We start from the raw sequence: 22,578 nt of genomic DNA, 5'->3' as shown, positions 1-22,578 counted from the left end.
GACCTTCAACCGTTTGGAGGCCATTGAAGTCCACTATATGGAGAATAATCCTGGAATGTTTTCATCAAAAACCTTAATTTCTTTTCAACTGAAGAAAGAAAGACATGAACATTGTGGATGACATGGGGGTGAGTAAATTACAGTGTCGGCGCTATGGTGGGGCATTCGAGGGCCGTGCCCCCCCTAGCGGTCATTGATGCCCCTCCTACCACAGGCCATGGCGTGGCCCCCCCAAAAAATAACTTTTAGTTATTCTTTTAATATTAAATGTACAAATTGTAACTTAAATGAAATAAAATGAAATCAACGGGGAAAACATTAATTTTGGTTGTTCATGACATGTTACTAGGCTTGGTCATCACAGGTCAATGCTTATTGGTCGCTGAGTAAACTTGTTGATTTTCAGCGCGCTGCGCGCATAATCCATTTCAGTTTGTCCGTCTTTATCATAGACATTTAGCGCTAACTGTTAGCCTAATTATAGACAAAAAATGGATTTACGAAAACACTCGCCTGCAACTCTTCTGAGGGTAAGTCGTTTGTTCATTTCACTTATTAAAGCCAGCCCTGGCTTTGATAAGGCCTACTAATCAGTAGAATTGTGTATGTGTTTTATACTTGGCTGCCTGTAAATCTTACAGGTAAGATATGAGCCCGATCACACGAAAATGCGTAGTACGAGATTGTAATCTCGTAGAATTTGGCGTGCTTATGGTACGCACTTTATGGCAATTTATTTGCCTATATTCTACGAGATTACACACTCGTACTATTGATACGCATTCTCATGTGATCGTGTTGGCTTATGTCATTTCTGCCTGGTGCGTGGCTTATCCAATTGGCTACTTGCTGCCCGAATGCGTGCCTCAGTTATGTCAGCGGTCCTGTCCTGTTACTTATATGTTGTAAAGGGGTGTTTTTGATGGAGGCTATGTTGTCTAATGTTTATAACCAGTGATAGGCCTACATAATGGTTTTCTGGAAGTGCATAAACTGTTGAGAGGTGGATGAACTATTTCTGACATGTCAGAGATGGGTAAACTGCATTTATTTGCGTATAGCCTCCAGGACAGCCCTACGCTGTGACTGAGCTGAATTTCGAGTAGAGAGAGGGCATACTTTATGCCTTTTCTGCCTTTTAATGTGACTCCACTCCAAACGCTGTCTTCATTTTGTTTATTAAACGCAACGTTTTTAATTTCAAAAGCATTTCTAAATTCAGTTCATATTTCCCACAAACGAAATTTCAAGCCAAAATAACGAAATGGTTAAAAAAATATCGCAAAAGTTTTGCGCAAATGTGTAATGGAAACGCGGCTACATGATATAGAAATTAACAACAACAAGAATAAACGAAACTCGCAAATAATAATAATAATAATAATAATAATAATAAAACGTGTTTCTCTTATTTATTGCATTTCTGCTGTGTTGGACTGTGATGTCGCCACTGCGTAAAAATATTTCTTAAACTGCAGTGCCCCCCCGCCGATGACCCAATGCCCCTCCAGTAGATCTGCTCTGGCGCCGACTCTGGTAAATTATCAGGAAATTTTAATTTGAAAGTGAACTAATCCTTTAAGTCTAAAAGTCTAAAAGTACAGATACTTTACAGCAAAAATGACTCCACTGAGTCATTCCACGAAACCGGTACGATTTAAGTCCCTCTGACCTTTTTCAGTGTATTTAATCTATTGGGTCACCAAAATATAATTTTTAAAAGCTTTTTGCAAAACGTAATAATGTTTAAAAACATGACATACATTTTATCTTCATATTAGAAATTATTTTGTTTTTTATCAGTTGACACCACCTATTTTGTCAGGTCCCTCAAGGCCTTCTATGAAAGTGTACTTGGGATATGAATAATAAAATGAGAAAAAAGTCCATTCATTTTGGCATTCCCATAAATATCCATCTGTGCTTTTTTGCTGGTAATGTTTTTTCATGATTATTCATTAAAATCACATTATTTAGCTCCATACTTCAGTAACCCCTCAACCCTGTTACTTCAATTAAAGATAAAAAAATTATTTCTTGTGAAAATGATCTTTGTTATTTTCAACATTATTCATGATTTCTTAATATCATGCATGTCATGTGCTCTCCATTTATTCACTAGATTTAGAGCAGTGGCCAGTTTGGGCAAAAAATCACAACCCCGTCACACCTACATTATTATTATTATTATTATTATTATTATTATTTTAAGTTTATGAAAAAGTAATTTAAAGTTAATTGAATTCTGTCTGAAATGTTCAGAGCAATCATAAGAATACTGATTTTAGTTCAAATTCTGAAGTTAAGCCTTTGATAAATAATGATGAGGTTGCTGTCACAAGTGACAAGGCTTTAGTATAGCAAAAGTGTGAGATTTTATGTAACTTTTATATCTGCAATTACTGAATTAGTGTGACGGACATCTGATTAATAGGAAAATGTTGATTTTATCACAAATACATTTTATAATAATATTCAGCGAGCTCCCATAGTGTCCATAACTTAAAATAATGACCAATAATAATAGGGATTTGATGCCTGAGATGGGAAAATATGTTTTTCTGGAAGTTAAATATGTCATTAATGTTGTGGGGTGTTCAGAAAAGTAATACATTTTGGTAAAAAATCTACACATGTGTAAGTCCAAATCGTACCGTTTCGTGGAATGACTCCACTACAATTTACAAATAACCAATTCCAATACGAATTGAGTAAAAGTCTTAAAGTATCTGATTTTAACAGTACTTTAGTATTTTACTCATGCTGAATGTAGGCTCAGAGATGCACTAGTCCTGAGAGACTGCCAGTGAAAATTACAAATAATTGATTTTTAAGATGAGAAATCATGCTTATTTTCTAAAGTGAAAATAAAACTGAACACCTCAATATTGCAATAAATTAAGGTCGACAGAACAACCTTTTTAACATCTACAAACTCTCAAGTCTCAGTTGAGCTCAAGTGCACAGAAAGGTCATAAGTAAACCAATATCCTTCAAAACGGTCTTGTATATAGCGGATAAATAAAACAATGTTAAGTAAAATGAAATAGTCAAAGTCTACTGTATGTGCTGGTTTCAGTCTCATCACCAGCTGCAGTCATTTCCTCATCTAATAAATCAAACACCTGAGATCAGAAACCTGCCAATGCACTCGCATTCATATAAAGTATCCTTGTTGACAAGTTTGGGTTAAGATATAGTACCTTCAATGCCCTTAGATGGTGATACCACTTCTTTATATCAGAAACAAACTGCTGCAGAAAAAGTTAGCTGCCATGAAAAATGTAATTTGTAATTGCATTACTCATCACAAATGTATTGGAGTTAAAAGTCCTACATTTACTTGCTCAAAAATGTAGTCAAGTAGAGAGTAAAAGTTGCCAATATCTTTGATACTCAGTACAACTACAAAGTAGCCAAAAAGATACTTAAGTACACTAACTAATTACATTTACTCAAGTACTTTACACCTCTGCTTGAATCTGATTTAATGCCCTGCGTTCCAATGTCCATATATCCATCCTAAATAGTATGTGAGTTTAAAATAAGTGTGTCCCAAAGCATAGTATGTTGAAAAGAGTATGCCAAAAGTCCCCGGATGGTCTACTATTTCCGGTAGATTTTCGAAGTGTGGATCCGTGCACACTATAAAGGCTAATATTGCCCACAACCCATTGTGCGTTGAACGAGGATTCAGTTCAGAACTACAAACACGAGTGAAAAGTGTTAAAAAACTACAAAACATGGCGGATACGCGCGATCGACGCTGAGAGGTTTGAGTGACTAATAATCAGTTTAACCTGATAGAAAATATATATTTCATGTTATCCGTGTTATTTTTCATCTGCAAATACCAATGTGGACTTTTATAAAGATCCGAATGGCCATTAACTTTTAAATGCATCATTAGGCTATGCATTAATATGAGGAGAGTTCTCCACATGAAAGACTCGCGACTGCAGATCAACGTGCTGCATTTCTCTCCGATACGGTAGGAAATTAAGTAAATGAAATGTGGAGGATGTAAGATGATTGACAGGCCAGTTTACGGTGACAGGATGCGACAGAGAGAAAAGACGCGATTGTATGACGTGTTAGTATGTCCCAAAACTTGTCTACTCTTTTGCTACACACTCAAAAGTAAGTACTTTTTGTTCACAGAAAGAGTACATACTTTTAGGGCGTAGTATAAGTAGGCGAATTGGGACGCAGCAATGGTGTGCAGGAAAACGCACGGCTAAACTGGGCTCTAACAACGCTTCTCCAGTCCGCTAGAGGCGCCAAAGGTCATAAACACTCTTCAGCACTCGACTCTGAATGTCACCGACATACAAGCGAACGAGGAAGTGTTGAAGAATAAATTTGAGCTCTATTTTTCTCTGCTAAACTCATATTTTCATCTGTTGAATGTTCGGTAAGTTATTGTTATACGTTATTGCGCTATTCTGCTTGTGCTGTCTGTACATGTCTCTCATGTTTATGAAATCTCTCTCGAGAAATCACGAATGTTGATTCACTGCTTTTGCTTTATACAAACGAATCTTTAAAAACGTATTTTGTAAAAGCTAACTTAGGTTTAGAATTTAAAATAAGTCATTTTAGAATACAAATTTAAGATGTTAAGACTGTTTTTTTATTGAAATCATCTGAGAATGTTTGCTTTCATTTAACCCATATTCAGAGGTCTTCAAAATATTAAATATAAAAGTGTAAAAGTTCTGTATATTATACAGTATTTTAGCATATGTTTGGTTTATACTGTTATTTTTGATTTATTACTGTTGTTGGTGTGTCTATGGGATGGGGGCAGGTTGCCATGGAGACACCTGAGCCCGGTCAGGCAGATGGAGAGGAGCGGATGATGGACCTGAGACCCAGGACCCGGTCCAATCCGGAGGGCGCGGAGGACCGGCGCAGCAGCACCGGCAGCCTGAACAACAGCAGCTTGGCATCCCCCCCGCAGCCGGCTGTGGGCAGCCGTGTTGAGGGAGAGGGGGAGGCCTCCAGCTCCGATAGCCCCCCGGTTTCTGCCACCACCATCACAGCCGCTGCGCCTGCTCCTGTTGCTGCAGCAGGAAACACCACGGCCAGCATGCCTGCGCTGGCTTCTGCAGTGAAGGAAAGACCGAAACCCCCTCAGCCGTCCATGGCCACCCAGATCCCCCCATCAGCAGAGCTACACCTGCGGGCTCCACGAGTCAACTGCCCAGAGAAAGTCGTACGTGTGTCAATAAACACAACTTCACAATATTTGCATCTGAAAACACTTTTGTCATTCAGTTATATCTTTCTTAAACAGATCATCTGTTTGGACCTTTCAGAGGAGATGTCTCTACAAAAGCTGGAGTCCTTCAATGGGTATTTTTACAATTTTTTTTATTAAATTATTTTCCTTGATATATTTCTATTAGAAATGACAAATATATTTTTATGTAAATGATTTGCATTTCCAGATCCAAGACAAACGCCTTAAATATTTCACAGAAAATGATTGAGATGTTTGTGAGAACCAAGCACAAGATTGACAAAAGGCACGAGTTTGCTCTGGTGGTGGTGAACGATGATGCCATGTGGGTGAGTGGACAAAACCGCAGGTTCAACTACACTGTCATTTTGACATTCAAACTCACTCTAATTTAAAACATTTCTGCAATTGAATGAATCTGTCTTTGGGTAGTTGACAAATGGGTCAGTGACATGATGCTAATTTTTGTCTGGGTCTGTTAATTTAATCAGAAATGGTTATTCAAATATTCCAAATGTTCATTTTCGTTAAAAAAGAATGAAATTCTTTCAGATAAATTCTTTATTTCATAGAAAATGCTTAAACAAAATTGCTTTACTTCCAGTGTTAATTTAGTATTATTTATATAATATTATTGGATATTTTTTTTTTTATTTAGCTTTCATTTTTTTTTTTTTTTGTTTATTATTTTTGTTATTGTGTTTTTGTCATTTTTATTAGTTTTTATATTTCTATACTGATTTAATTAGTTTTTATTTCAGTTTTTATATTGTACTTCAACTTTTTATCTAATATTTTGTTTGGGTCTGTTAATTTAATCAGAAATGGTTATTCAAATATTCCAAATATTCATTTTCATTAAAAAAGAATGAAATTCTTTCAAATAAATTCTTTATTTCATAGAAAATGCTTAAACAAAATTCCAAAATTTAGTAATATTTATATATTATTTATTTAGCTTTTATTTTTACATTTTCAGTTTTTATTTTAGTTTAAGTTTATTAATTTTGTGCTTTTGTCATTTTTATATTTCTACATAGATTTAATTTTTATTTCAGTTTTAATATTTTACTTCAACTTTTTATTTATCTATTTGAGTTTATCTAATTTTTGCTTTCATCAAATTTTTTTTTTTTCAATTACAAAAATTATTTTTAATAGTTTTACTTAACAATAACAACAGTTCACTGCTTATTAATATTTGAAGATTTGTATGCCAAATCAAAGTCATATGGTGCGACCAACATTCATAAATATAAAACAGGAAATGATATCATAGAGAGGACCCCTGCAGACCCTCATGTGTGTGTGTCAAGGTCAATTTTTATGTCAAGGAAAGGTTAGTTCAGGTTGTAAAATGTCATGTGGAACAACTTCCCAGAAACACCAATAATCTTTACCTTGAAAAATATATTTTAATACTTAAAAAATTGATGAGTTCATTGTGTATTGAAAATACATCTTCTTCAGAGATAAAATGTGCTAAGCATTATGTATTTTGATGTGCTTAATTTAATTCAGATATGACAATTAAAACAATTTATTGGCTTCTGTTTTCAAGATATTTAAGTTTTTACATTTTACGTCTATCTATATTGTGTAGATAGATAGTACCAGTCACCTGTCCTGTGTATGTAACAGTAAAAATCAGCAAAAGTGTTATAGACATCAAATTTATTATGAAACAAAAGGCTTAAAAAAAATAATGTAAATAGTTTAGTCCTATTCGGTGTTAGTAAAGTTTGACTACATTTATTTCAGAAGCATTTAGGCTGTAGACCAATGTTATTTTGAATTAGCTTTTATTTTTATATTTTCAGTTTTCATTTTTGCTATCAGTGCTTGACATATTTCTTTCACAGTTATCAGGCTTCACCTCTGACCCGCGAGAGCTGTGCAGCTGTCTGTATGACCTGGAGACCAACGTCTGCGAGTCCTTCAGTATCCTTATTTTTAGAGTTGGGCCCAATATGATGTGCTTTTGGAATCAAGTCGGTCCAGATAAACATGGAAAGGGATGCAGAGGAAGCAGTGAGAATTAATCATGATTACACTAATCATTTCCTTAACTGTTACCTGTAGATCTGGAAGATCTCCTCAATGTCATGTATGTAATTTTTGTCTTTTGTGTTTGATCATTTGACTGCTACAGATTAAAATTCCTTCATTCAGTTGTATAATTTCTCTCTCTTGTAGTTTGCAGAAAATTGAACTTCCTCAGATGGAGAACATTCAGACCATCCCGCCTCCTTTCGTAGTTCGGACTCTCCTCGTCTTCAGCCGTCATGCTGGCATGCTTCAGTTCAATCCTCCTGATGCTGTCAAAGTAAGTCTGTCTGACCCATCTTTACTATACGATCATGGATCAATGACAAGAACACAGTTTTTTCTGGATCCGGATCTATTAGTTTATTCAAAAATACTCTTAAGAAAAAGCAATTCATACTTATTTTTCAATTTGTGCTGGGAAATCTTTATTTTGTGTAATATATATAAATCCTTCGGATTTCTATTGAAATGACTGTATTTCATCTGACAAAATTTGCAGAACAGTAAATGTGACCACACCTTTAGGAGGAACTGCTTTGTGCTTTTGTCATTTTTATATTTCTACATAGATTTAATTTTTATTTCAGTTTTAATATTTTACTGTTGCAGTTTTGTTAAAACAGTAGAAATATTGAAATTGAAACTTTTATGCCCTTTTTCAAAGTCTTGATTATGTTTTTAGGCTCTACTAGAATAGGTTTTCATGCTTGAATGTTCAAAAAACACAACTTTTCACATATTTCACATTGTCGCAGCTCCTCTCTTCCCAGTCTGTCAGTAACGCTCTGTTTAGTTCCTGTCTCTATGAAGCCCCTCCTTTTAAAAAGCGCAATGTGCTCAGATTGGTTGGCTGGACCTGTGTGTTGTGATTGATCAACCGCTTTGTGCATGTTTGGGAAATGTCACGCCCCTTACCATAGCCTTGAGTTTCACACAACAAACTCAACCAGGCGGATGGTGCAGAATTATTTAAATGTTTTGTAACTTTGCGGACATTTTTCATGCTCAAACAGCAAAATTACACACTAAAGAAAGTTGAAAATGTAAAAAAGTACAACTCTTTAAAGAATTTTTGTCCACCAAATCTAAGTCATATGGAAGAGGATTAGGGCCAAGCAATAATAAAAAAATAAAACCATCTCGAGATTAAAGTTGTTAAATTTCGAGAAAAAAGTCGAGATAAAATGTTGTGAATAAAGTCATTAAATTAAATTAAATTAAATTAAATTAAATTCGTTAAATTACGAATTTGTTCTCATAATTTAACGACTTTTTTCTCGTAATTTAATGACTTTATTCTCATAATTTAATGACTTTATTCTCATAATTTAATGACTTTATTCTCAACATTTTATCTCGACTTTTTTCTCGAAATTTAACGACATTTTTCTCATAATTTAACGAATTTGTTCTCATAATTTAACGACTTTTTTCTCGTAATTTAATGACTTTATTCTCATAATTTAATGACTTTATTCTCAACATTTTATCTCGACTTTTTTTCTCGAAATTTAATGACATTTTTCTCATAATTTAACGAATTTGTTCTCATAATTTAACGACTTTTTTCTCGTAATTTAATGACTTTTTTCTCGTAATTTAATGATTTTATTCTCAACATTTTATCTCGACTTTTTTCTCGAAATTTAACGACATTTTTTTCATAATTTAACAAATTTGTTCTCGTAATTTAATGACTTTTTTCTCGTAATTTAATGACTTTATTCTCAACATTTTATCTCGACTTTTTTCTTGAAATTTAACGACATTTTTCTCATAATTTAACGAATTTGTTCTCGTAATTTAACAACTTTTTTCTCGTAATTTAATGACTTTATTCTCGACATTTTATCTCGACTTTTTTCTCGAAATTTAACGATTTTTTTCTCAAAATTTAACAACTTTAATCTCAAGATGGTTTTATTGTTTTATTATTGCTTGGCCCTAATCCTCTTCCGTAAAGTCAAGTGGTTCAACCACATATGTCAAGATTCAGGTTTTAAAGTGTCATGTGGTACGACCCCTTCAAAAAAACATAGATGTGTAAATTAATAATGTATGATATTTGCCAAAAAAAAAAAAATGCTTTTTTATTTTGAAAAATAATTTAAAGGTGCCCTAGAACGTTCTTTCACAAGATGTAATATAAGTGTAAGGTGTCCCCTGAATGTGTCTGTGAAGTTTCAGCTCAAAATACCCCATACATTTTTTTTATTAATTTTAACTGCCTATTTTGGGGCATCATTAAATATGCACCGATTCAGGCTGCGGCCCCTTTAAATTCTCAAGCTCTCCGCCCCCGAGCTCTCGACTGTAACACAGTGAATAAACAAAGTTCACACAGCTAATATAACCCTCAAATGGATCTTTACAAGATGTTCGTCATTCATATTGCATGCATACATCGGATCATGTGAGTATAGTATTTATTTGGATGTTTACATTTGATTCTGAATGAGTTTAATAGCGGCTAATGGGGCTAAAGCTAACATTACACACTGTTGGAGAGATTTATAAAGAATGAAGTTGTGTTTATGAATAATACAGACTGCAAGTGTTTAAAAATGAAAATAACGACAGTCTTGTCTCCGTGAATACAGTAAGAAACAATGGTAACTTTAACCACATTTAACAGTACATTAGCAACATGCTAATGAAACATTTAGAAAGACAATTTACAAATATCACTAAAAATATCATGATATCATGGATCATGTCAGTTATTATTCGCTCCATCTGCCATTTTTCACTGTTGTTCTTGCTTGCTTACCTAGTCTGATGATTCAGCTGTGCACAGATCCAGACGTTAATACTGGCTGCCCTTGTCTAATGCCTTGAACATGGGCTGGCATATGCAAAAATTGGGGGCATACATATTAATGATCCCGACTGTTACGTAACAGTCGGTGTTATGTTGAGATTCGCCTGTTCTTCAGAGGTCTTTTAACCAAATAAAATTTACATAAGAAGGAGGAAACAATAGTGTTTGAGACTCACTGTATGTCATTTCCATGTACTGAACTCTTGTTATTCAACTATGCCGAAGTAAATTCAATTTTTGATTCTAGGGCACCTTTAAATACTTTTTGGAAATAATTATTAAGATGTGTATACCCACATGTATTGTAAGGAATATTTACATTATGGTTGAATTTAAACTTGCTTTTTTGTTGAAAATGGTATGTTTTTCAAAACCACATGAAATCAACATTTGAACATGCATTTTATATTAGATTTTAAAACATATTCTTTATCTTTCAGCTTTAAACACAATTAAACCTTCATCATCAAATGTCTCTAAAATTCTCTTTCCAGAAAATGCTACAGTCTCCGTATTTCTTCTTTGATGTTGTGTATCTTCATAATGGAACTGAAGAACAGACAGAGGACACTAGCTGGAAGGTTTGAGATTCACCAGCTCAAGTTATTATTATATAGTTTTGATTTCTATTAGAGGTACTGAACCTTTGTGCCTGTATTTTCAGGACGTGTATGCCTCCTTCAGCGAGTTGGACTCTAAGGGCATGTGTTATCAGTTTGAGGTGTCACTGTGTGGTCCTGCTATTGAGCTGCATAACTGCATGGCCAAACTGCTGTGCCACCCACTGCAGAGACCCTTCCAGAGCCACGCGTCCTACAGTCTGCTGGAGGATGACGAACACACGCAAGAGAATGAAGCCACAGTGTGAGCGTGAGCCCTCAAAATACCTAGATCTCCTAGAGTAATAACCAGAGACTTATGAACTCCAAAACGAAGGAGTGACCTGTGAATAACTGCATATAAATGCCCTTGTCCACTATGTCTTTTATTTCTTTTGAAAACTTGGTGTCTTAATTTACTACACTAGCTCAAGACCCTATTGTGGAACGTTCAAGTTTTGATGGTTTGATCTTCGCACAAGCTAAGCTAACCAAATAGTTTTGAGAATGTCAACTGTAAATGTTCTGGTTTCTGAAAACTTGTGAGAGAGTCATTTAACATCCATTTGATATGTGGCGGAGATTCACAGATGAGCTCATGTGATGGTTTTGCTAATGGTTTGGTGAGAGTTTATCTGGACAGCATCTAATAAATGCTGTTTTCTTGCTCCTTTTAAATAAATTAAATGCTCTGTGGGACTCATTTGCTAAACAGGCAAGAGAGGTTCCTTATACACGGACCACAAAAACGTTATGGTTGCAGAGAAACTGCATCAAAATTGTTGTAAAAGACAAGGCAATTGAACTGAAAATCAATATTTAGTGGGAAGTAATAGATGAGGCTTGATGCTGTTCATCATAATTTGATTAGATAGTGAAAAGCATTCTATAATATTATCAGTTAATATTATTTACAGAATCCCACATAAACATTTTGTATTGATGTATGAGGCACTGAATTGTTTGTGCTGTACTAAATGTATATCCTGGTAATAAAGTTTTGGAAAGATCCAGTGAATTTTACATTTTCCACTAAAAATACTTCATACTTTTAATGCAGGATGGAAGAAATTGAAACAGGAATGCAATTGTCTCCACAAGAGGTCGCAAGAGTCTTCATAATAAATAATGTTAATTACTTTGGTTAATTTACCTTTGGGGTTATTGTTTGGAATTGTTTGTGGTTTCTTTAGAAATCACTTTGTTTTGATTGTTTGACCACACAAACACGTGTGAATCTGAGATTGTGTATCCTGCTGTTGAGCAGCACAAAAGTTCACAGATAATAGTCGGAAGAGTGTTCAGGTCACTTTTTGTTCTCCTTTATTGTGTTAATAATCATTAACCTCTTTCACTTTACAACCTCCTTAATTCTGAGAAGTATTTTGTTCCAAGCTGTAAACAAAGATGGAGCAAAAAAACTTAATCAGATGCTAAATTCTTAGAAAGGGTCTCTAAACATGCTAACACTCTTAAAAGTAAAGGTTCCACGTGTTTATTTCTGAGTGTGAAGAACATTTTAACCATCCAAAAAACCTTTTTCCCATTATAAAGAATCATTTGTGGTATGAAAGTTTCCATGGATGTTAAAGGTTCTTCATGGAAGCATAGATGGCAATAAAGAACTTATATACACTACCGTTCAAAAGTTTGGGATCGGTAAGATTTTTAATGTTTTTAAAAGAAGTTTCATCTGCTCACCAAGGCTACATTTATTTAATTAAAAATACAGTAAAAACAATAATATTGTGTTTAATAATTACAATTTAAAGTAACTGTTTTCAATTTGAATACACTTTACAAAGTAATTTATTCCTTATGCAAAGTAATTTCAGCATCGTTTCCTGTGATGCTGAAATCATTCTAATATGCTGATCTGCTGCTCAATAAACATTTATGATTATTTTCAATGTTGAAAACAGTTGTGTACTGAATAGAATGAATAGAAAGTTCAAAAGAACAGCATTTATCTGAAATACAAAGCTTCTGTAGCATTATACACTACCGTTCAAAAGTTTGGGGTCAGTAAGAATTTATATTTTTTTGAAAAGAAATTAAAGAAATGAATACTTATATTCAGCAAGGATGCATTAAATTGATCAAAAGTGACAGTAAAGACATTTATAATGTTACAAAAGATTAGATTTCAAATAAACACTGTTCTTTTGAACTTTCTATTCATCAAAGAATCCTGAAAAAAAAATATTGTACACAAATATTTTGTACAATTGTACTCATTAAATGTTTCTTGAGCAGTAAATCAGCATATTAGAATGATTTCTGAAGGATCATGTGACACTGAAGACTGGATTAATGATGCTGAAAATTCAGCTTTGATCACAGAAATAAATTGAATTTTAAAATATATTCAAATAGAAAACAGTTATTTTAAATTGTAAAAATATTTCACAATATTACTGTTTTTACTGTATTTTTAATTAAATAAATGCAGCCTTGGTGAGCAGATGAAACTTCTTTTAAAAACATTAAAAATCTTAGTGATCCCAAACTTTTGAACGGTAGTGTGTGTGTGTGTGTGTGTATATATATATATATATATATATATATATATATATATATATTTCTTGTTCACCCAATATTTACTCACCCTCGTGTTGTTCCAAACTTGTATGGCACACACTGTAATAATCAACTTTTCTTTGAGTAAATAATGACAGAATTTTACATTTTGGGTGAAATTATTTTTAAAATAAAACTTGTAAATAAAACGGGCTTATTCATTTAAAGGATTAGTCCACTTTCAAATAAACTTTTCCTGATAATTTACTCACCCCCATGTCATCCAAGATGTTCATGTCTTTCTTCAGTCGAAAAGAAATGAAGGTTTTTGATGAAAACATTCCAGGATTTTTCTCCTTATAGTGGACTTCACTGGACTCCAAACGGTTGAAGGTCAAAATTACAGTTTCAGTGCAGCTTCAAAGAGCTTTAAACGATACCAGGTGAGGAATAAGGGTCTTATCTAGAGAAACGATCGGTCATTTTCGGAAAAAAATACAACTGTATATGCTTTATAAACACAAATGAGCGCCTTGCACGTGCTTCCGCGACGGACCCTTCAACTCAAGATCTTCGCAATTTAACATCTCTATGGTATTAAGATTAGAGTAGACTGACCATATATGATGTTGATCTGGTTAAATCTCTATGAGGAGTTAATCAGCTATGTTTACATGCACCCAAATAATCCATTTTTAATCGGATTGACGGCTCAATCGGATTCAAAAACGTTCACGTAAACACCTTAATCGATCCGATTGAGCTCAATCCGAATGAAATTTCGATCGGTTTGGAAGGGGTGGTTTATTCCTTTTCTAATCCGATCCAACGGTAAAAAATGACCACGTAAACGCTTGAATCCGACTATCTCGATCGTATTCAGAAGTCTCTGGGGCACATGCGCAGTGCAATGTTGACACGCATTACGCAGTGCGCAATTCACGTTCATGTCTTTAGTTGTAAATATGCCAGCAGCAGTGGCGTATGTATCCCTTCATCATATAATATTGGAAATCTTTCCGTTTTAAAACAAGAAGGTGAGCCAATGGATATCACACAATTGTTATGCTGGTGAAAAAGTCTCAACCTAGGTCAGTATTCAGAAACTGAAAGTAAAAAGTGGAGCTGTCTGCTGCATTAACGGAGCATTTTCTCTCAGAGATTAATTTCAACATAAAAGGCTGATAACGGTATTTAAATGTCTTAATTTATTCCATTATTTCTCTTGTGGCAGTACATATAGGCTTGTGAAACAAATGAGAATAAAAGTATTTCGTGTTAAACAGGTTGTTTTTTTAAAGTCGGTGCTTGAAGTAAAGCTGCGCTAATTTTGATTGATGACTGCGGTGTTAGGAAATATTATAGCTTACTCTATTAACAATTTTAATTAGCTATTGGCCTATAATGCATTGTATAATAGACCTAAAAAAAAGGTTTAAAACATTTTCAAAGATAGCTAATAGTCTAATCTTTATTATCCTCACAGCACGTAGTATAATATTAATTTAAAAATAAAAGAAGACGAACCTAATAGTAATAATAATAGACTAGAAGAATGTAACAGGCCTACATTAATTGGAAATATCAAATCCTCTTAATATTGCCAAGATTTGATGCTTTTTTTGACAATATCTCTGGTTATTGTCGATACACGATCATCGTCTGTTGACGCAACCCGGGTTACGCAAGTGTGATTGATGTGACGTCACACACGCAGAGCGCGTGCGCAAAAGTTTTGATCTGAATGCATATAAACGGATATTTGAATCAGATTACAGTGTTTAGAGTACATGTAAACAGATCTGCAATCGGATTCAATTCATTCGGATTAACGAAAATTGGTGCATGTAAACGTAGCCAGTGAGTTACAACAACTTTCATGTTTCATGGCGAAACATCAGGCCACGCCCTGCAACAAAAAATTCAAGATCTTCGAAATATAATGACACAAAGGCCTTTAGATTAGACTGACCAAATATGATGTTGATCTGATTAAAGCTCTAAAGTACAACGTCTGGAAAGGGCAAAGATTTTGCTGAGAAAATTCAAAATATCTCACTTCCTGTTGGTTTTCAGGTTTTGCACCCAATTAATTGAAATTTTATACATGAATTTATCGAGCCACTTTGCCACACCTTCTGAAACCCATATCAGACGTACATTTTCACCACTTCTGACGTGTGTGCAAAGTTTCATGAGCTCTCGAGCATGTTTAGGCCCTGAAAAATGAGATTCATTTCGGAGAAGAAGAATAACCATCGGAGCCCGGGCCCTAATAACACCAAAAACTCTTTGGATTAATGGATAGATTTTGAGTTCTTGCTCTGATGCCCTATAATAACCACAGCTCATCTGTCGTTATGAACGACAAAGACAAATGTCATTAGTGTTCATCTGTCTTTTGCAGATTCAGCTTCCTGTTTTTGTCTTAAAGCTCATCTGCAAACTGTAAGGGATTTTGTGAGAACTTTTAGTCTGTTTCAAAAACCCTCTGTAAATTACTTTCCGCTGAGGATGGATTGGCAAGGAGACAATGGCCTGCAGGAAAACCCCTGACTTACTTTATGTTCCCTCTTCACACTCTCCCAGACACGGCTGTCAGCTGCGAGCGTCATCAGCAGCCCTGGATCAAACATGCTGCCGCCTCCTGGGCTTGTGGGAGAGTTTGTTATTCATTCCTGCGAGGAGGATGACGGGTCACCATTGTTGTCCCTCCGACTCCACCGATAGTCTCTGTGGCTCTGCAGGAAACAGTTTCAGATGGGTTGTTTTGATCATGTGTGTTTATGTATCTGATCCGATCCAGGAAGAGATGGAAAGACCTGCTTTTGACCTTTGCAGGAACATTGTTTTTCTTGGCCAAAGTGGGCGATTTCAAAATGACACTTGATATAAAATTCATTAACTCCTTATTAAATATTGAGAAATACCAATATGGACGCCAAGAACATCTATACACAAATCCCACAGTGAACGTATGAAATAAGTGTTATCTAGATGTTTGATGGTGTTCTGCATTGCTAGTCAGGGTTTGGTGTGATTTATGAGGGAAAGTAAGGGAGGAGCCCTGGTTTGTATATCAATTGGATATCTCCATAGGTTCAGTGTGAAGTACCGATAACCTCTAGAGCTTTCCTGGGGAGGACCCGGAAAGAGTCACGGCGCGGGAAGTGTGTCTGCGCATTTATAAACACAGCAACCGCCCTGTGTCCTGGTAGAAGTGTTTACATGTCTTTGCCCACAAGTGTGACAGCACTGCAGGGTATTTTGGTAACCTTTTGACCATTGCTTTTTCTCAAGAATCACAGAAAGTTCATCTCTTTTCCATAACTGGACTGCAGAAATGTACAACAACAGCTACTCCCGGGCCACATTGGGGCTGGAGGCGAAACATATTCACAAGGCGAAGGGGAAAAGCTGCGGCTACTACATGAGGATTGTGTTCTTCTTTTCGTCTCTGATCCAGTCCCTCATCATCGCCAGTTTGGTGCTCTTCCTTGTGTACGGCCAGCCAGAGAAGACTGCCGAGGAGAAGAGAATAGAAGAGCTGGAGCAGGCCTATAACAAGCTCTCCACAGACAACACCAAACTCCGAAAAGAGAAAGCTGACCTCACCGGTGCCCTCAAAGCAAAGACTGGAGAGAAGGATGCGGCAGACAAAGAGATAGCAAAGCTGAAAAATGACTTAAACACAACAAGTTTCAATTTCAGAAACTCGCAGAAGTCACTTGTAAGTCCTTTATTTGCTTGAGTCTGAACGTTCAAGTCAAATGAAAATAGTCATTTACTCATCCTCATGTCGTTCCAAAGCTGTATGACTGACTTTTTTCTGTGGAAGACAAAAGATGATGTTTCCAATGTTTCGGTTAGTGGGGCTCAAAACAATTTTACATTTGACTCTATTGACTTTCAATGAATGGACGAAATAAACAGACATTCTTCAAAATGATTTATTTTGTGTTCCACAGAAAACAAATACTGTGTGAGTAAATGATGAGTGAAGTTTCATTTTTGTGTGAAATCTGTCTTTAATTCTAAGATACTATTAAGTTTAACTATCTGTGATGACCTTTAAATTCTTTAATTGTACCCATCCATGGTATATTAATCTTGTAAACCTAACCCTAACAATCATTACAAGTTTGATTTTGGTTGTTTTACAGTCTCTTTGTGAGCTCAGTAAAAAGCTTCCAAGCACTCGGAATACTCCACTGCCATGTCCACCAAGCAATCAACAATCAAAATGGTAAGTGCAATAACCGATCAATGAATAATCAAATTCATGAATGGGCTGTCCTGTAGACGTGGCTCTCTTTTCTCTCGTCAGGTGAAATAAAATCTCTGACAACTCTTCTGGATCAGCAGAAAGTTCTGTATGGTATCCTTAAGAGTAACTTCAGCCAGACAGTGGAGTACCTTAAAGCTGACTTGGACAACGCAGTGAAGGACAAAAACGAGCATCATACCCAGGTGATACAACTGAGACAAGAAAACATGAATTTAAAATCCCAGCTTGATGTTTACACCAAGAAATGCAAAGAAGACTTTGCCAACTCCCTCCAAGGCATCCAGACGGTCACAAGTGCCTTCCTAACCAAAATCGACAACTTCTTCACCAACACGGTCACGTTTCACCTCACCTGCCCGAAACAGGAAGAACAGATTGAATAGGATTCGCTCCAACTGCTCCAGCCTTTCTCGGCAGGTGGAGGACAAGTTCCAGAGCTACCTGGACAGTGTGGGAGAGAAAGTCTCGAACATTCAAAAACAGAGCAGCTGGTTGGAAGTACAGAATACGGGGCTGACTGCAGAACTGGACAAGTGCAAAACAGGTCGAGAGAAAGAGGCTGCAGAGAGCATCAAAAAACTGCAGGACGCCCAACAGACGTACGACAGACAACTGGAGCAGCTTCTCAGAGAACAAAGCAGACTGAGGGATGCCAAAGATCTGCTAGACGCCCAGCTTGCTGTGAAGGACGCCACCCTCATATCTCTGCAAAATGGCTGCGTACAACAGGTAGGAGTTATGTTGGGATGAATAACAATGCCTAAAACATCTGGAAAATGGTGATTCATGTTTCGAGTGTACCATAATTAACTCAATCTTCACTGCTTCTGCAGCCCAAAACTGCTGGACTTCAACCCCCGGGCAAGCCTGGCCTGTATCCCAATGTACCTGGTAGAAGCCATTAACCACTAGAGGTAAGTGGTCATCATCCATCATGGACAGAATTCTATTTGAAAGTCAGTCTAAAGGGTGCAGGGCACTACTGTCCGTTTGGTACATCCAACACGGGGTGTCCGATCCTGCTCCTGGTGGGCCAAAGTCCTGCAGAGTTTAGAACCAACCTGCTCCAACACACCTGCCTGGAAATTTCCAGTAATCCTAAAGACCTCGACTAGCTGTTTCAGGTGTGATTAACTAGGGATAGAGTTTAATTTAGCAGCACAGTGCCCCTCCAAGAGCAGGATTGGACACACCTGCCCTACATGAAGACATGCGTCACTGTCACTTTATTATGAATCAGAATGTTACCATGAGAGTGGTGTCAAACCCTGCTTCTGGAGGGCCACCTTCCTGCAGATTTTAGCTCTAAGACACCTCCCTTCAAGTTTCTATTGACCTTGAAGACTTTGTTTAATAGGTTCATGTCTAACCCTACTGGAAAGTGGCTCTCCAGAAGCAGGATTGGACATCTCTGAGCTACTGAGGTGGTTGTGGCAAATAAAACTTGTATTAAATATAGCCTTATAAAAATGCTACTCTGACTCCATGTGTGGCATTTTGTTCAAACAATGTGAAAATATGTTTATATATATCGTTAGCCTCATAGCATAATTGCCTAAGTCATTCATTTTCAAATGATACTTAAGCAATTATGCTATGAGGCTAACGATATATAGGGAATATTTTCGGCCAATAGTCAAAATTTTGGATTTCGAAATAATAAAATTACCCCACAATTAACTGCAAACCCAGGATCATGTGATGATATATGACAAAATTATTTCCGTCAAGTGATTCATATGTATACTTCACTGCCTCAATTTTATTCACTTTTCCATAAGTGAACAAAAATGCCTTTTAAAATTTGCCCAGGACCTTCAGAGCTCAGATAGAGGGACATGAGGACAAAACATACAGTTACGTTTTGAAGTGCTATTTTGCAAGTCACATAATGGCATATAATCTGAAGATATTAAATATAACACTATGTAAAAGTAATATTAATATAGTTTATAGTTAGTAATAACAGCATATCGTTTGGCGAACTAGTGTTAATGACGCATTTCAGGTGGAGTCATTCAGAATTTTTAACTGTTTTCCTTTTTTCCGTAGGTTGGGTGTGGAGAAGGGAATGATCTGAATCTCAAGGTCGGACTCTGAGTTTTTGAGTGTCTTGTATGTGGGAGTTTCCTCATTTTGAGCCTGTGATCTCTTTTGTAAATAATGTTGTCACTGTGGATCACTGTAAATGTACATGAACTCTAATGTTTAGCTCAATGTATAGTTGTATTTAAGCGTTATGGGCTATGAACATTACATGAAGTACTTTAGGGGTTTGATTTAGTTGTTTAGAGTAATGCAGACATAAAAATGTGAGTAAATACAAGACTGCCTTTCCTACAAGCACACACTTGATATTAAGAAAAATATCATCAGTTAATGTTAAAATTGAGAGAATCTGATTCTGTGAAACCTCCGCATGTGCTGTGATGTATATAATATTCTTTATACATTAAGAATTGTGTTTCAGCAATTACTTCTTTCAACCATTTGCAGGTTTCAATGACCTTTTTCTGATTTTTTTTTCTAAATAATGTTCTTGTTAATATATATCTGTTTTAATAAATAGATATTACATAAAAATCAATTCCTATTTCTGTTTTTTTTACATAAATAATGACATAAAATGAATTATGCACTATAGCTCACTAATTAAATATGCTTATATTAACACAGCTGCATATACTTTTGCATTATGGCTGTCATTATGAACGTTGTGTAACCCTGCACAATATGTTAATAACCAACTAATTGTGGCGAAAACCTGATATAATTTAAAAATATTAAACATTCAGACTGAAGATATAAACTGCATATTTAAAGATTAAATGTCATTTTTAGGTGTGGTTTGTTTTATATGAAGGGGAGGGAGTGAAAGATTAGTTACAAGAATGAAGATTCGTGTTTTCTGCCCCAAGATTCATTTCTATTTTTCTGCAATCACAAATAAATATACGACACCATTCTCAAGGAATCTATATGTTCCATGGCAGTTTTTATGTACATGGTGTCCTCTCCACCAACCTCATACAGTACAGCAAATTCCAGTGAGATTTATGGGTCCCTTTTAACCCCACTAATCAGCAGAAACAACAGCGTCATGAATGAGAGGAAGGCAGAAGGTACAGCGTGCTGCGCACAGCTCCTCACACCCTGATGTCGCCAAACGGGTGAAGAGTTCAGCAAGCACACGTAAATATTTAAATGAATGTCAGATTGACAGGAGAACAAAGGGCCGTGGGGACTACTTCCGAACACGTCCTTCCTACACAGCCGGTACAGTTGAATTCAGAATGCTCAGCTGCATCAGAACGTCGCCAGTGCGTTTGAGCTTAATGTAACTAGAACAAATAAGAATTCCCCCTGCCAAGGCTAGTGTGAAGTCATTCCTTTAAAAAGGGACAACGCAAGGAAATGTAATTGTTTTTTAGAGGAGCCGAGATTTGAAACTCAATATGCAATAAAAAAAAATGACATTTATCTGGTTATAGTTCACACTACAGTGTTGGCTGCTTGGACCGATCAGGTCATTCTATGAAACAGCTTTGTTTGGGTGATTTTTAACCCTTGTGCTGTGTTGAAAACCCAATAACACTTGTGATGTTCCTGGTCAAAAATGATCGGCCTGCAAAAAATTGCTTATAAATCTGTTGTTGTAAATACTGGATTCAATCATTTTGTCAGCTTGTTTTCTTTCAATTAGGACAGGTTTTGCATTTATTTTTTGCAATCGTAGTCCTTATTTATCTGAGCTTTTGAGTGAAAAAGCATTATTTGTGAAAATTTTGACAATTTTATATAAAATATGAAAAAAAAAAATGCACTGTTTATTACACGGTCATTGACCAATACCTACGATCAATCAGTTTCTAAATTTAATACAAAACCTGTCCTAATTTAAAGAAACAAGAAAAAGATTGAATGCAATATTTTGTGATGTTGTAGAATAAGAGATTTATAAGCTATTTTTTGTAGGCTGGTCATTTTTGACCGTGAACACTGCAAGTGTGACTTTTATTTTGTACAAAGCATTTCAAAAAAATTTCCTAGTTAAATATTAAAGCACACTAGTGTGATAAACAGTGCAATTTTTTCATATTTTATTTAATATGGACAAAATTATCCACAAATAATGCTTTTTTTCACTCAGATAAAAAGGCATACGATCGGTCAGTTCAAAAAAGAAATATAAAACCTGTCCTAATTGAAAGAAAACAAGTTGACAAATAGATTGAATCCAATATTTTGTGATGATGTTGCATAATGACAGATTTATAAGCAATTTTTTGTAGGCCGGTCATTTTTGACTGGGAACATCACAAGTGTTACATCCATGGTGGAATCCATAAGAAATTATAAAAAGTATCAAAAAAAGTTTTGTAAAGTCAGTAAATTTTAATCCAATGCAATAACATTAACTAGCATTTTCGGGTACGGGAAAATCACCTCCGGGTCAAAATGAGCCGAACAAAACATGAGGGTTAAACCATATTTTTTAAGTATTTTATCAGTTACATTGTTATTGTTTTGTTTAAATATCTTTTATTTAGTACCGCCCTTCAGAAACTACATAAGATAATGGCAAACTTCCTACAAGACAAAATAATTATTAATACCGACCATGCTGTGCAAAAGTGTTCACCCCCGGCTCTTAATGTAGTGTGTGTTGGCTTCTTGAGCATCAGTGAATACTTGCACCTTTTGTAATAATTATGCATTACTCTCAAATATTATTACACTTTACTATTTGAATATATTTTAAAATGTAATTTATTCCTGTGATGCAAATCTGAATTTTCAACATTCTTCAGTGTCACGTGATTTCAAAAATCATTCTGATATGCTGATTTGCTGCTCAAGAAACATTTATCATTATTATTATTATCAGTTGTTATTAGTATTTATTATCAGCACTTATTATTATATATTACTTTTCAGTTGAAGTTGAAAACAGTTGGCTGGCTTAATATTTTCATGAAAACTATGATACATTTCTTTTAGGATTCTTTGAAATATGTTCTTTTCGTTAAAAATATAAATACTGTGTAAACCTTAT

General features: G+C 35.4%; 2 protein-coding genes across 2 annotated transcripts; both read left to right on the top strand.

The window, feature by feature from the left end:
- Positions 1-4,259: 4,259 nt before the first annotated feature.
- Positions 4,260-11,737, top strand: babam1 (BRISC and BRCA1 A complex member 1). Its single transcript, XM_048172985.1, has 9 exons — positions 4,260-4,414; positions 4,811-5,218; positions 5,300-5,358; positions 5,454-5,574; positions 7,108-7,186; positions 7,328-7,352; positions 7,442-7,571; positions 10,610-10,696; positions 10,780-11,737. Exons 2-9 carry the CDS (start codon positions 4,817-4,819, stop codon positions 10,981-10,983), a joined length of 1,107 nt encoding a protein of 368 aa, XP_048028942.1. The 5' UTR covers positions 4,260-4,414; positions 4,811-4,816; the 3' UTR covers positions 10,984-11,737.
- A 2,434-nt stretch (positions 11,738-14,171) lies between these two features.
- On the top strand, positions 14,172-20,109 carry plvapb (plasmalemma vesicle associated protein b). The gene is given in 7 exon segments (XM_048172867.1): positions 14,172-14,325; positions 16,535-16,964; positions 17,398-17,471; positions 17,554-17,896; positions 17,898-18,251; positions 18,356-18,436; positions 19,575-20,109. Coding segments are annotated over 6 exon segments (1,299 nt in total). The 5' UTR covers positions 14,172-14,299; the 3' UTR covers positions 18,428-18,436; positions 19,575-20,109.
- Positions 20,110-22,578: the final 2,469 nt, after the last annotated feature.

The sequence above is a fragment of the Megalobrama amblycephala genome, linkage group LG21, assembly GCF_018812025.1.
Source record: "Megalobrama amblycephala isolate DHTTF-2021 linkage group LG21, ASM1881202v1, whole genome shotgun sequence".
In the NCBI taxonomy this organism is placed as follows: domain Eukaryota; kingdom Metazoa; phylum Chordata; class Actinopteri; order Cypriniformes; family Xenocyprididae; genus Megalobrama; species Megalobrama amblycephala.
This window is presented reverse-complemented; position numbering and strand designations above follow the sequence as displayed.

Bases quoted from the DNA above. Each gene is read 5' to 3' on its own strand.
- babam1 (XM_048172985.1), top strand. From the start codon at position 4,817: ATGGAGACACCTGAGCCCGGTCAGGCAGATGGAGAGGAGCGGATGATG. The intron at 5,219-5,299 runs GTACGTGTGTCA...TTTCTTAAACAG, and splicing joins TCAACTGCCCAGAGAAAGTC to ATCATCTGTTTGGACCTTTC. The intron at 7,353-7,441 runs GTATGTAATTTT...TCTCTCTTGTAG, and splicing joins GAAGATCTCCTCAATGTCAT to TTTGCAGAAAATTGAACTTC.